Below are 15388 nucleotides of genomic sequence, written 5' to 3' on the forward strand. Positions count from 1 at the left end.
TGACTGTTAAACACATGAAGTGTGATCATTGCAACTAAGAAAATGAATTCTTAATTTTATTTTAATTAAGTTTACTAAGGTGAAAAAATTTAAATCCACATACCCACTATGATTAGTGGCAAGCAATATAAGTCAAGATGTTAAACCAGCCTGAAGAAAGTAATTCAGAGTAACCTTTGAATTCATAAGGAACCTGACGAGTTACATTTAATAACTTTTTATTTTAACATCAGAATCTGCATTTGTCCCTATTAAGTACTCTCAGATCTTTTCAAAAGCCTTTCATCTCTTATCCCATTACTTGTTCTCCAGTTCCTACTACTCTGGCCCTTTCTCACTTAGCTTCAGCTCTAGTAGCCCCCTTGCTGCATTTGTGTCTTTGCACTCACTGTTCTATCTGCTTGGACAACTTTTCTCTTAGCTATCTGTGTGGCTTACTCCCTCCTTTCTTTCAAATGAATGTTCAAATATTATGTCTCAGTGAGGTCTTTCCAGATCACTTAGAATACAATGCTAACCCCCCACGATATCTTTCTCCACCTGGCCCTTTAGTTTTTATCCCCTTCTAATGTATTTTTTTAACATCATTCACTTCCTTCTTTTATCTGTCTCCTCAATCATAATGTAAGTTCCATTATGCAAGGATTTATTTTGGTCACTTCTATAGCTAGTGCAATGCTCATGTTTAAAACACAGCTCTCTGGGGAAAAAAAAAAAACACAGTTCATTGGGGGAAGTGAAGATATACCCAGATTTATAACATTTGCCTATTTCTGTGTTATCAATATTTCTATTATGATCAATTTTAAGCTACTAACAAGAAGTAACCAAACATGAGTTGAGAAGTGATATGTACAATTTCCAGTTGGAGCCAATTCAACACACCACTAGTTATAGCCCAATACCCAAATACTTAGCATTTCCCAAAAAGCATTCCTTAACTCTTGATAAAAATTACTCAAGACTTTCAGATTTTAACTATACTAATATCTATATAATCCCCCTTCCTTGACCCCAAGGGATTCTGATTAAGATGGTCTGGGATGAGAACTGGAAATTCATATTTTTGACTATTGTTCTAAGTACTTTGCATCAAATATAACCCAGTCCACATCCACCTTTTAACTGGGATTAATTCCTTTAGACCCAAAGTGCAGTCTTGGACTAGAGGATGAAGAAAGTAACCTATTATTCTAATGAAAGTAGGGAGACTCTGATGGGAAACTCCTTAAGATCCTGCAATACCCCTCTTATCTCTTCCCCAAGGACAAGCAGACATTAGAGCAATGTCGGTATGTGTGGAATCTGATGTAATAATTGTCCCCAGTTTTCTTATCTAACAAGTATAAAACAGCACTGAAGCAGTAGGAATATAGAAAGACACATTTTACAAATTACATTTGAAAAGAAACAATTTCCCCTTGAATATGTTCAATTTGTGTGTACGTTAAAACTAAGGAAAAATTTTATATAAGCAAATCATGCCCTGTTTCTGTGAAAGTTTACTGAGTATTAAAATGATGAATATCTATCAGTACAGTCATTACAAATGTGTTCAATCAAACCTGTGCCCAGCCTGTACTAAGCCTTATGGATAAAGTGCACCTTAAGTCAGACCCAACCCCTTGTGTGCAATCCCTTGGGGACACATTCAAATAAATGGGCAATGCAGAAGGATAGCCTGTATTAGTAGTTTAGTGGGGAGGGGCATCTGAACTGAGGAGGAGTAGGTGCTATCCAGTTTTTAAAAAAGGTGAGGGCCTCCTTGATTGCCCAAGGAATTAAGTCTCAGCACTATGAAGCTATCAGCAGTTGCCGCAGCACTAGTATGATCTTTAGCCAGGGAAGTGACCCATATGGTGCAGCAGACCTCTTCTATTTAGCTGCCTCTCCCTTCAGCAGTGTATTTCAGTAGATCTGCCTGTTCTGCACCTCACTCTGTCTATGGTGAAACCTCTCCCCTCCCTGTATCTCTGGGCTACAGCCCAGCTCTTGTATGCATAAATAAACAAATCTTTTAAAAAAAGGCAATGCAAACAGATGTTCCAGAAAAGAAACCAGAATATTCAAAGGCCAGGTGTAAAGAAAGAGATGGATGGATTTCACAATAGAAATTTCAGAATGACTGGAATTTAGAATGAGATCAAAGAAATGATCAGATCTGAGAATGGGGAACACGTTTCGGCCACATTGTGATGGTTCTTCAAATCAACTTTTACATTGTAAAATATGTTCCCGTCCTTTTTGTAATAACCAAAAATAAAGAATGGACTGAGCTATAAGGATGTGAAGAAATGTGGATGAATTTTACAAATATAATGTTGAGAGAGAAAAAAAATGGATACAAAAAGCACAAATTATATGATTTTAATTATCTGAAATTTAAGAGACAAAACTAATATATGGTGAGACAAGTCAGAAGGCAGTTCTAACAGGCACATAATAATGCGTACAACATTACTAATCAGCAGGGAAATGCAAATCAAGGACACAATGAGACACTTAACACTATTAGAATGGTTATTATAAAATATATCAGAAATAACAAGTTATCTTGTTGAGACTGTAAAAAAAGAATCCATGTATACTGCTGGTGAGAATGTAAATTGGTACAACCACTATGGAAAACAGCATGGCTATTCCTCAAAAATAAAACTACCATATGACCTCACAATATTACTGATGGTTTATATCTGAATAAATGAAACAAATCTATTTCCTATTGCAAAGATATATCTGTACCCAATGTTCACTGTGGCATTTTTAACATAGCCAAGCATATAAACAACCTAAGTATCAACAGGCAAATGAATAAAGAAAATGTGGAATAGAATTTTATTCAACCATAAAAAACCATGTATAGTATATGGCCATATACATAGATGTAAATATTATTTACCCATAAAAAAATACTGCCATTTGTGATAATAATATGGATGAACTTAAGGGCATTGCTCAATGAAATAAGTCAGACAAAGAAAAATAATGCATTGAACCCCTTGTATGTGGAATCTACAAAAGTCAAATTCATAAAACAAACAATAATATATTATTGGCAGGGGATGGAGAGTTGGGGGAAGGAGAGACGTTAGTCAAAGTTCACAAGCTTCCAGTTGGAAGATGAATAAGCTCTGAGGACTCAATATACAGTATAATATCCATGTACAGTAGTGACTCCAATTAACAATACCATAATGTATATTTGAAAGTTGCTGAGAGAGTTGACCTTAATGTGTCTTCATTACACATCAAAAAAAGGTAATTATAAGAAGTGAGGAATATGTTAATTCAACAATTTTTACAAGACTGATGTTTACATATATTAAATCATTATGGTGTACACTTTAAACAACATTGTATGCCAATTATATTTCAACCATGCTGGGAAGTGGGAGTCATAAAGAACTCAAACAGTTACTCCTGCCTGGGAATGAACATAACTAGAAGAAAATACAAGAGGAATTTCTGGGGAGTTAATAATGCTCAGTTTCCTGATTGAGCTGTATAAAAAGATGTGTAGAGCTTGTGAAATCTCATTCAGGGATATACTTACAATATGTGCACTTCCCAACCTATATATTAGACTTCAAGAAAAAGCAAAGTTAAAGAATATTTAGTGCTCTTTTATCTTCATATATTATAAGACTTCTCTTTATGCTTTCCTATTTCCTGTGCTCTACACTTTTGTTAATGAGTTTTAGACACATGACCCTAAGTCTCTACCCCGTGACAGTGAGTGGGTCACCACCCCAACTACACTTTCATTTAAACTGATATTCCCATCTCAGCTGATTCAAGTGACTGGAATTGACCGGTTATAGTTGCTGAATGGGTTACGCACTAATGCCTAAAGTGGGCTGGTCATCTCACATGACCCTATCATCACAATCTTAGGCATGCACACCTGACATAGAATACCAGTTAATGAAAAACAAGGAAAGGTAGTGGTGGGGTGCGGGTGGGGAGATAATCTAATATTGTCAATACACATTAATAAGAAAATATAATTATATACTTTACATTTTAGGTAAAGAACCCATGGTGATCAGTCTATATGTAGTTATAACTGTAACATTCTTGCCAAATCAGACAATTGATAAAATATTGACTTAAGATGTTAATTCTTTTGTGAATTGGTATTATCATTTGTTTGGGGGGATAAAATGTACTGACTTATAGCTAAACATTTCCTTATTCACCTTGTACATAATAGCTTAATTAGTTTCATTGAATTACACTATTAGTTAAAAAGTCTGAATTTGTTTTCCCCTGAGAAGCTAATAGTTGACAGACTCATAACAAAGTTGAGCCCAAAAGGTCATTCAGAAAGTACTCTGTTGTATAATGAACAGAAATTTAGACACTTGGAAATATTCTTGTACACCAGCATCTGACTGCGTTTACTAACTATGGGTTATAGTTTATTAATCTAGAGGCTCCTATAAATAAGAATGTTTGGTTTAAAAATTCCAGAGTAGTCTCAACAGACCAAAAGATAATACTTTAGGACCCAAGCAAGAAAACCAAGTCAATTATTTCATCTGGAATCAAAGACAGATTTTAATAATATGTGTCAAACAGCTATGCCTGGAAACCCTGGAAATGAGCTAGACCTTGACTTTTCCAGCAATCTCTAAAATCAACCACTGCCCCTCACTATTTCTTACATACTATATAGTACCTCGTTTTTCTATAGTACCAAGAACAATGAAACAATGATCCCATTCCCCATTCCACCCCCATAAAATGTCTCTGGTATATAGTTGTTCATTATTATTTTTTTTTACTTTATACTCCTACTATGAGTGAAACCATCCGGTATTTTTCCTTGTCTTTCTGGAAAAGATGGAGCATGATCTTTTCCAGCTCCGTTCATCCGTTCATGTTGCTGTAAAAGTTGTGTGTGTGTGTGTGTGGTTTTGGTTGCTGAGTAATATTCCATTGTGTATATGTACCACATCTTTTTAATCCAGTCATCTACTTTTGGGCATTTGGGTTGTTTCCATGTCTTTCCGATTGTAAATAAAGCAGCAATAAACGTGGGGGTGCAGGTGTCTTTTTGAATCAGTGTTTTTGTCTTTTGTGTAGATCCCTAGGAGTGGGATTGCTGGGTCATATGGAAACTCCAGTTTTAGCAGTTTGAGAAACCTCCAAAAAGTTTTCCATAGTGGTTGTACTAGCTTGCATTTCCACCAGCAGTGCAGGAGACAAATTTCTTTTTAAATGCTTTTTAAAAGCTTTTCCTGTCCCCCACAACTTTAATGTGCTTGTATTTTCTATCTGCTCAGATTATTTTCATTCCCTATGATTTCTTCTTTTGTTCATGGGTTACTTGGATACATGCATTTAGTTTCTAGTTATTTGAGAATGTGTCTTTGTTATTGGTTTTTAATTTAATTCTGCAGTGCTTAAAGAACATAGTCTCTATGATTTGCAGTCATTAAATTATTAAAATTTATTTTATGGCTAAAGGTTTATTTTGGTAAGGATCCTGCTTGAAAATAATGTATATTATGCAGTTGTGGATGGAGTTTTCTATGAATGCCAGTTGGGTGATATTGGTTGATAGTCTTTTGTATTCATACTTTCAAGCTAGTCTACAGTATAGTGTTCTATACTTAGGGAATTATCCTCATTGTCCAAGAAAGTCTTTGGGGCTTATTACCAACATTTCATCTGTGTCCCCTGAGTGAAAAACACCAAACAGTAAAGGCAAACAGCAGGTTGTATGTGCAGCAGAGGGAGTGAATTTTAGCTCAGCAATCAAACAGTTTCTTCTTTTAAACTGGAACAAATATTTCCTGCCACTTCATAAAATAGAGTCTGACAATCGGGAAAAAATTCTATTAACAATTTTAAATTAAAACTATCTTTAATATAATGGATTTTACTTTCCATGATTGGGTTTCTACAAGTTTATTTAGGAAAGAAAAATACTGACTACAAAGTTATACTGGCAGGAAAATCCATATATTAACGGAGAATATATTCCAAATAACCTTTAACAGCTTTTCTGGTAGTAAAGTCATTAAACAAGAATATTTCAATCTTCCATTAACCCTCCCATTTTCGTTCCCTTCACCTTGTATTTTGGCCAAGGAGAGACCATTTTGGCAGAATTACAACAAATAGTACTGATACTTTGTACTAGGGAAATAACACAGCCCTCTGTTCTTCTCTGTCTTCCGCTTCCACTTTTTTTTTTTTTTGTAATTTTCTGAATAGTTTATACACATTACAAATCATGTAGACTTAATAATAATCAGGTGATATAGACAACAGGTATTAACTATTCACATTTTCTCAACTGTGAAAACTAAAGCAGGCAAAGAGATTTCCCAAGTAACTAGTTTAATAACATGTGTTCTTGGCTGCAAGTACAAAATTTTCTTCCAATGAAGCAAAGGAAAAATGGGCATAAATATATATAAGAAAACTAGTAGTCGTCAGAGAGCTTCCTGATGCACGTTGGAGGTTCACTAGGTAAAGAGTCACTATGACCCCAAGGGAACATTTAGAGATGTCATCTAGTCCATTACACCATCTTACTAAAGAGGGGACTGGGTTATTCCAGGTAGGTAGAATGTATGAAAGAGTCTAGCACTAACAAACAGGAGATTTGAGTTCTGGTCTCAAGGTGCCACAAAAGAGTGGCAGACATCTGCAAATCCTACAGGCATTTGCAAATCCTACTGGCATTTGCAAATCCTACTGGCATTTGCAGACATTTGCAAATCCTACAGGCACTTTTAAATTCATAGTTAAAATTATTTATGTTTCTTCACTCACATCCTCCTCCTGCCTCTTTGCTGATCTTCTCAATAAATAACACAGGGCAGGATCCTTCAACCCCCATACCCTCTCAGTTACCAAATTCTTATATAAATCTTGCAGAGCCATCTCTTCTCCTCCCCATTTTTTCTGCCGTGGTCCCTATCTTCTGGCCTGCATTAGAATACTACAGTTTGTCTATCACATTTATTGTGATAAATGTGGAGACCCCTAAGGTGTGGAGCACTGGGACAAGGAAAACATCAGGGTCAGGGCTGGAAGGCCTGAAAGGGCTAAGAGACTGATCAACATGGGTTGGAAGACTGGCCTGTATATAGATAAGGATGAATTTTCTTGCACCAGTGAAACTGGGAGAAAAGAACAATTTGATAATGCAGACTCTGGGTGAATGTGTGCCAGAAATATGCTGAATATCTAGAAATAAGAAAATGAACCACCGTCTTATAGTTCTGCCCATCCTTCATCTTGCTTTGTAACTTTGTGTTTTCTGCTAATAACAGCTGTGGTGAGCAGAGCAAGACTAAGAATCTTTCCCTAGCTGCCCTTTCAAACTTCTTGAGACTCATATCTTTGTCCTTTTCGTTCATCTACCCGTGACATCCACAACCAAATGGATAAAGCCTAAAATCCCAGCAGGATGTCACAAACTAGTTGTGATTGGGCCTCTGCCTTCTTCTCTCACTTCATCTTTCACCACTTACAAGTTCAGCCACATCCAGGTTTTGCAGTTTCTCCAATGTCACATTTGGCTTTGACACAAATGGTACACTCTTCTTGGAAATCCCCTCCTTTCCCTGCCCTTTGCCTGGCTAAAATTAACTCACCCTCTGCACTCAGTTTAGGTTGGACATTTCCTGGCACTCCTTTTATAGCTCTCTCTGGTGCTCCTATAGCATCTTGTGAAAACAACAGTGACTATTCTCTCTGAAGTGTGTTTGCTCACCTATCTGTGACCTTCACTGAAACTGAGTTGTACAATGACAGGGACAGATTCCTACTCAGTGTTTGTTTTGAATATTCACTAACAAATAGCTGAGGACCCACTGTCTGCCAAATGCAAATACAGGGGACAACAAAAAAGCAAAGGCACTTTTTGCTATGGCGTGCAGAGGCAACGTCACAAGCAGATAAGTAAGAGTGAAAAGTGTAATGAAAATGACAGGGCGGTCATTACTCTTAATCAGAAAGGGTATATCAGGACGTTTCCTGTGGGGGAAGTGATATTTAAGGTGATAAGTGAATGCCAAGGAGCAAGGAATTCCAAGAACATTTCAGCGGGGAGGACTACGGGTACAAAGGTTAGAAGAACCAACCGAAGCAAGCCTGTGAAAGTGAAAATGGAGTCAGAGATGAAGGGGGCACATTATGTAAACTTTGAGGCCAGAATCATTTTGACTTTGTTCTACGTGTCATGGGGTGTGACATGGCTTAATTTATATATTTTTTATAAGATTTCTCTAGAAGGCTATGTGGATAATGGTCCATAATAGGTAGTGGGCACAGTTACCAGGACTCCTAGGAGGTAAAGGACCTTGAAAAAAGCCCCTCGGCTTCCCAAGCCTCCAGAGAGCGTTCTGGTCTGGCAGCAGGACAGACATGCCCAGGCCACAGCCCCGACTGCCCGCGCGTGGACGCGGAGACGCCGGAGGGCGGCGCGCGCGGACCCCGGGCTCCACGTGCCCCACGCGGGAGTTTCCGCGTCCTTCGGGCGGGACCGGAAGGGGAAGTCAGCGCTGCAGTGGCGGCCCCGGTAACAGCAGCGGCAACAGTCTAGCCTCGTTGTCCACCCCTGTCCAGCGGGGCCACGGACGCATCGCCGCGGCGGGATCCGACGCCCCCCGCCCCCGCCGCACCGCACCCATCGGTCCGATGGGGCCGCAGCGGCCACTGCCCCTCGGCGCGGCTGCCCTGCTCTGGGGCTTCCTGCTCCAGCTGGTAAGGGGGGGTGAGCCGGCGCTTCGGCGTCCCGGGGCGGGGCCGAGACTGGGGCCGGGACCGGGGTTCCCTTTCCCTCTCCCTCCCCGCCTCAACCCTCCCACCCCCTCCCCGGTCTCGAACCGTCCGGTCCTCTGCTGCCGCCTAATGCAGTCAGCTCTCGGTTTTCCCCTTTTTATTACTCTCCATCTCTCCCCTCTCCACCCCTCCTCCTACCCACTCCTCCTCCTCCCTTACTTTCCCCTCCCCTCCTCTTCCCTCCCTATTACTCCCTTTCCTTCCAGTCTCCTTTATTTTCACCCGTAGACCTCTTCCTATTTCACCCTCATTCCTGTCCCGGCACCCCCCGCAGTACCTACTCCCCCTCTCCCCAAAAGTTGCACAACCTCTCGAGCTATAGTGGCCTTAGTGTTTTTCTATATATTTTAATTATTCCGAGCATTTTTAATTGACATCCGAGTTTTTTCATCAAGCCCTTTTTAAACGCTTCTTAACCCATTCCCCACCCCCACCCCCCGGGAAAATGGTGGGTGGGCGGGCGAGATGGACAGTGTGTGTTAGGGGTAAAAGGACTGTGCTTTAATACTAGACACAGATTTTCCTCCTTTGTAGTTACTCTTTCACCATAGGTTTCATTTGATTCCATTCTAGGGTTTCTTTATCTAATAGTAATAATTGTTTTTTAAAGAACACACCAAAGGGCAAGTGGTTTTCAGTTCTCTGCTTGATTTAAAAAGAGAAGTTCAGGGAATAACAGTAACGAATATGTGTTCACACGTTTGTTTCAATAAATACAAAAAGGTAATAATGCTTTAAAATTCTACAAGCAATTGGAATTTCACTCGGTCGGCAGGATACCGCTGTTCTGTTTCAGTTTTTGTTTCTTATAAATTTCACTGGGGAGGTTTGGGTTGAAAACTTTTACAAGCGTCGTTGTACAGAATTGGTGTGGTGTATAACTTTCTGATTTTTTACAACTTTCTAATTTTTTCACTAACGTTCCAGAAAAAGCATACGTTGGTTTCTCCCCAGTTTAAAAGATTACTTTTAGTGGGTATATTCAACACAAATATACCTTTAACTTTTATTTAAAAAGCAAAATCAACGCCTGAGATGTTTATGATATATTCATTAATTTACCAGGCAACATTAGGGACATGAATTAAAAAAATATCAAAAAATCGGTTGGGGCGAGAGAGGGTAGTACATGATCAAGGAAGTAATAAAGTAGTGTGCTTAGTCTGAATATTTGCAGTGTTGTTTACCGTATAATCAGTTCTGTCCAAAAGATAACAAATGTGTGTAATTATGCATAGAAGTATAACCCAGATACAAAACTTAGGTGTTTTTGCACTAATTTTCACTTGAATCTAAAAAGATATTTTAGAATACATCTTGAAATCACATTCCCACAAGTCCTTTCTCGATAGATTAATAATCTAATAAATGCAACAGTTACTTATAAACTCACATTGAAATTCTTACTGAATCTAAATAGCTCTGAATCTATCTAGATAAATTTAAGCAGAATGTTGATGTAATTACAAGGACTTCACTAACAATCATCCCTGTCTTAAGTTAAAGCTGGCTTGTCTTGCCCACATTCTAAATTTACTCTTTTCCTATTGTACCTATGCATTTTGTTGTGTCTTACTGTATTAATTTTGGGTTCTGTACATCTCAATCTCAGGGTTGTTGTGGGGACTTAGTATATCTTTCACTCTGCAAATACTTAGCGTGCATCTGTTATATGCCAGGTATTGTGCTGGCACTAAATAAACTGACAAGATCTTTTTCAACAGTGAGGCTCTCTTTCAGTGCCAACTGGTATTGATTTTCTATATGTCATTGATTTCTCAGTGATGTGCTCTCCCTTTAACTCCCTGAAATAGTCTATTTCTCATCACTTTTATTTTTTTGAGAATTCAAACATATCTGACATCCTTTCCTTCAGTAGGAGCATGCACTCTCTCTCCTTTCTTCTGCTTACTGCCTGATACTTAGTTACTTTCCTCCTATGTGAGTTAAAGGTTTTTGGTTGTTGTTTTACAGTTTTCTTCCTAAACCCTGGTTTAATCTTCTTCCCTAATCTTATAGCTTCAGGTGGCCCACTGAGTTTATTTGAATTAATGATGCCAGTTTATTCATTTCATTTCTTCTTTCTGCAGATTTAAACCTAGTGCTGTAGGGCCTCTTTCACCTAGGTCATGAAAGAATATTGCCAGCATCCTCATCTGAAAGCTGCACACAATCTACAAATCTCACTGCTTCATCCTTGTAGAAGAGATAGAGGGGTTAGCATTGGAAAGGCCCTTCAGCATCATTGTGGCTCCCACTTCATCCTGTCTTCTTCCCATGAGAGTGACTTCACTGTATTTTGAATTCAAGCTACAGAACATCTTGCTGTTTTAATGATTTCCTTTTTTTAAGATTCATTTATTTATGCACACAGAACTGGGGGTACAGGCCAGAGGTGCAGGGAGTAAGAGGATTCAGCAGAGACAGAGTGGGGAACAGAATAGGCAGGTGTACTGCAATACACTGCTGAGGCGAGCAGCAGGTGAGACAGGAGAGATTTGCCATGCTATGTGGGTCAGCTCCTTGGCTGGGGATTGAAGTTGTACTTCAGGGTCTGTGATAGCTTCATAGTGCTATGCTTTCACCTGTTGTGCCACCAGGGAGGGCCCTGTTTTAATGTTTTCTAACCCGTAAGACACTTATGCCCTAGAAATGAAGAGTGCTGGCATCCTACCCCAGTCCAACCCCCAGTTTTTAGACTTTTATTTTATACTGTTATTAGATTCAGTCACAGAGTTCAGTTTCAAAGAGAATGAATACGTCTTTTAGAATTGCTTCAGAGCTCTCTGAGTCTATCTCACTCTTGTATTGTTTTAAAAAGTTAAGTATATGGGGTCATCCTGATGGAACATTCATGACTGGTGCCCTCTCCCTCTCTCTCCCATATGAGGACACAGGGAGAAGGCAGACATTCACAGCTAGGGAGAGAAGCTTTACCAGAAACCCACCAGGCTAGCACCCTTATCTTGAACTAGAGAAACTCAATTTTTGTTGTTTCAGTCATCCAGTATTGGTGTTTTCTTATGACAGCCTGAACTAAGGCATATAGCTTTTGTCACATTCCTCCTTTAACTTCTGGGTTCTTCAATTTTTCTTCTACCTTCTTACCTCTGAACTGTCTCTATAAATTTTGCATGCCATTGTTTGCTTCCTAAATCACTGATGACTATATTAGTATCTCTTTCCCAAAATGTAACACCTACACATACATTATCACCTTTGAAACTCAGAATATTCTGGAGAAGGATGATATTAAATCAGCTCTAATTCGTACATTTTTATTACCTCTCTGGGCATGTAGGTATTTGAGTTTCTGGATTCTAGTGTAAATGACAAATTCTATAATCATTTAGATATCTTATTAAGTATAAGATTACTAGAACCAGGAAGATATTGGATCTAGGTAACAAGTAGAATTTAAGACTCATAAAGGAGAAACCCTACCTGAATCATCCTCTCTCCTCAACACCTCACAGAGTACAGAGTATTGACTGAACGTTTACCTTCTCTCCTCACTGCACCCTAGCATCTCTTATCTACATTACATGTTCCCAAATTCTCCAACAGCAAGTAGTTGTTCTGCTTAGCTCACACATCGCCTACAGACTCCTCTGATTCCTATAAGTTCTTGTTAGATATCCTAGCTATCATTGAGCCACTGAGTTAGATTACAGTTAATATCCAGATCTATGTCTAGTCACTTTCAATGCATCATTTTCATAAACTTTGAATAAATTGAAAATAGGAGCAGAAGCTACATAAGTTGTCTTTATTACCTAAATTATTAGGGATGAAAGAGGAACAGAAAATATATAAAGTAAATGATCACAAAGATATTTAGAACTGGTTTTGGAATGTGTGTCATTTGGGGGCCACCCAATTCTGTCTTTCCTGTAGAGGCTTCATTCAATGTAGTTCTGTTGACTTAGAACTCAATCTCCGTAAAGAAAAAGATGTTTGTAAAGATAGGGATACCGCCTACATTGCTATGATGTATGTAAGGGAAATAATATTGACTATAGCAGTAACCATTAACATTGCAGTTTGTATTTCTGGCTTTGGAATATAGATTTTGAAAATATTGCTAATTCTCATTATAATTGCTGTAATTAACTATATTTGCCTCCCAAAACCTCATCCTTATATCTGGTTTCTAAAATTAGAGGAATATTTTAACGTGTAGATTTTATGAAGAATGAGCCTGGGGGTTATACATTGCCCTTTGAAGCTGGGGGATTAAATTTATCTAATAGATAACAGCAGAAATAACATGAACCATTTTTGATTGACAGACTGTTGAGGTGGGTGGGGAAGCTGGGGCCTGATGCATATATTGAAGAGTTTTGAAGGAACTTGTGGGTGAAATTGGGGAACTATTGCCAATCCATGAACATTGACTGTGCCTGCAAACTGCACGTACAATGTGATTTTCACCTCTTGAGAAATTTTCTAGGAAGACCTCAGTGATTTCTAGAAGACTGATTAGTTTTACTGCTATTCATGATGAAGTGCATAACCAGGTACTCTGTGGACCAACATGAGAGCAAAACCTGGAGGTTTGTTAGATATGCATAATCATGGGGCCTGCCTACGATCTCCTAGATCAGTCTGCAGTTTAATAAGAATATTAAAGTTTGTAAGCACAGATTTACATATAATAAACAGTAAGGAATTATTGCACAGACATTGAGCATAACCTCCAGAAAAAAAGAACCATGACTGACTAATCTAGTATGACTTCTTAAGGGAATTAAATATATACACGGGTAAAAGTTAACACTGCTTAAGAGCTTAGTCCTGATTAGGTAATCTGGGCCAAGATAGAGTCTTGGCAGGCTCAACAAATGGAATGGATTTGGGGGGAAGGGTGTTATGTTAAAGAAATTTTTAGCTAAAGAATTGTTATTTTCAAAAAGAATATGTGAAGACTTAAATTGATTCAATGCTGGAAAATACTTTTTGAAGCAGAACGAAGGGCAGAAGACAAATCAAACTTAACCCAGGTCAAAGGACAAACCTTGAATTGCTTTCAGCTTGGATAGCAGTAAAACAGGCCTGTTACCATTTGGGATGTGAGTCAGCATCCGAAGGCTATTGGGACAGAGGCCAGGAATTCAACTGCTAACGGTTGGAACTACCAAGAGTTTGGAGTGTAAAGCATGAATATAGCCCTAAGAGACAGGGACATGAAGGTCAGTGCAAAACAGTGTAAGAAAGCTGATGTGTTTGTCTTTTTCTCACCTTTGGTTTGGTTTTCTATAGTCTACACAGAAGTGACAGCATCCATATTCTTTCAGACTTACTTGCCATTATCCCCTCCAATTCCATACATGTTGTTGCAAATGGTGAGAGTTCATCTTTTTTTAATAGCTGAGTAGTAGTCCATTGTATACATATACCATATCATCTTAAGCCACTCCTCTATTTTGGGGCACTAGGTAGTTTCCATACCAAGTAGTGCTGCTGTAAACAAGGTGTGCTCTTTTTCTTTCAAATTAGTATTTTGTACTATGGAGTTACGGGGTCACATGGAAGATCCATTTTTAGTCTTTTGAGGAACTGCCACATTGCTTTCCATAGGGGCTGGATCAGTCTACATTCTTACCAATCAAGTAGGAGCATTCCTTTCTCTTCACACCTTTGCCAACACTTTTGTCTGATCTTTTTGATGTAGTTCATTCTCACTGTGTGAAGTGATAATCTCACTGTGGTTTTAATTTGCATTGCTCTCATGATAAGTGATGATGAACATTCCCCCCCCCCCCCCATACCTGGTGGCCATCTGTGTGTCTTCTTTGGAAAAGTGCCTATTTAGCATCCCCTTTCACCCCTCATTTTTCGATGGGTTTTTTTTTTTCTTTTTTGTTGAGTTGTAGTGAGTACTTTGTAGATCATTACTCTCAGTCCCTTTCTCATATGTATGTTGTGCAAATATTTTCTCCCATTTAGTGGGTGTCTCTTCATTTTAATTATGGCTTCTTTTGCGGTGCAGAAGCTTTTTAGTTTGGTATAATCCCAATTATTTAATTGTCTTCCTTGCTGCTGGAGATGAATGCACGAAGATATCTCTGATGCTTATGTCATGGAGTATTTTGCCTGTGTTTTCTTCTATGTACTTTATTACTTCAAACCAGTCTTTGAAAGCTGACCACAGATCTGCAGCTTTCAGGAGAGGGGGAGGGATGAGATGGAGGGGAGCACTAATGGACTTTGGTGGAAAAAAAACTATGGGTGCTTCAATGGTGGGAGAGCTACAGTGACTACATCTGAGGGGGTAAATCCCACACTGCCTAAACACTACCAAGGATGTAAGACAATGGTTTTTTCTTTTTCTTTTTTATTTTTTTAAATAATAATAGAAGTTTATTTTTACATCATTTTTGTACATTTTTTTTAAATCTCAATTGTAATCCCCATGGGTTTCCCATCACCGAGTCACCCATGTGCCATCACCATAGTCCTGTGCACTTCCTTCTCTCCCCGCTGCCCCCATTTTTGATCCCATTCCCCACTCCACCCACACAAAATGTCTCTGGTATATATGGCTGTTCTTTATTCTTATTATTTTCTCTCCTGGTCCATT

The 15388-nt window shown here is 38.7% G+C and overlaps 1 protein-coding gene across 2 annotated transcripts in view; it reads left to right on the forward strand.

Annotated features, from left to right (window-relative positions):
• The first annotated feature begins 8542 nt into the window (after window positions 1–8542).
• Window positions 8543–15388, forward strand: part of SPPL2A (signal peptide peptidase like 2A) — a 38133-nt gene continuing 31287 nt past the window's right edge. For both annotated transcript variants that reach the window (XM_012728798.1, XM_004687794.2), the window contains exon 1: window positions 8543–8727. In XM_012728798.1, coding sequence (XP_012584252.1) covers window positions 8662–8727 — 66 coding nt within the window. In that variant the 5' untranslated portion in view covers window positions 8543–8661. The remainder of the gene's footprint in view (window positions 8728–15388) is intronic.

The sequence above is a fragment of the Condylura cristata genome, unplaced genomic scaffold (genome assembly GCF_000260355.1).
Source record: "Condylura cristata isolate star-nosed mole 26May11 unplaced genomic scaffold, ConCri1.0 scaffold00023, whole genome shotgun sequence".
Lineage (NCBI taxonomy): Eukaryota > Metazoa > Chordata > Mammalia > Eulipotyphla > Talpidae > Condylura > Condylura cristata.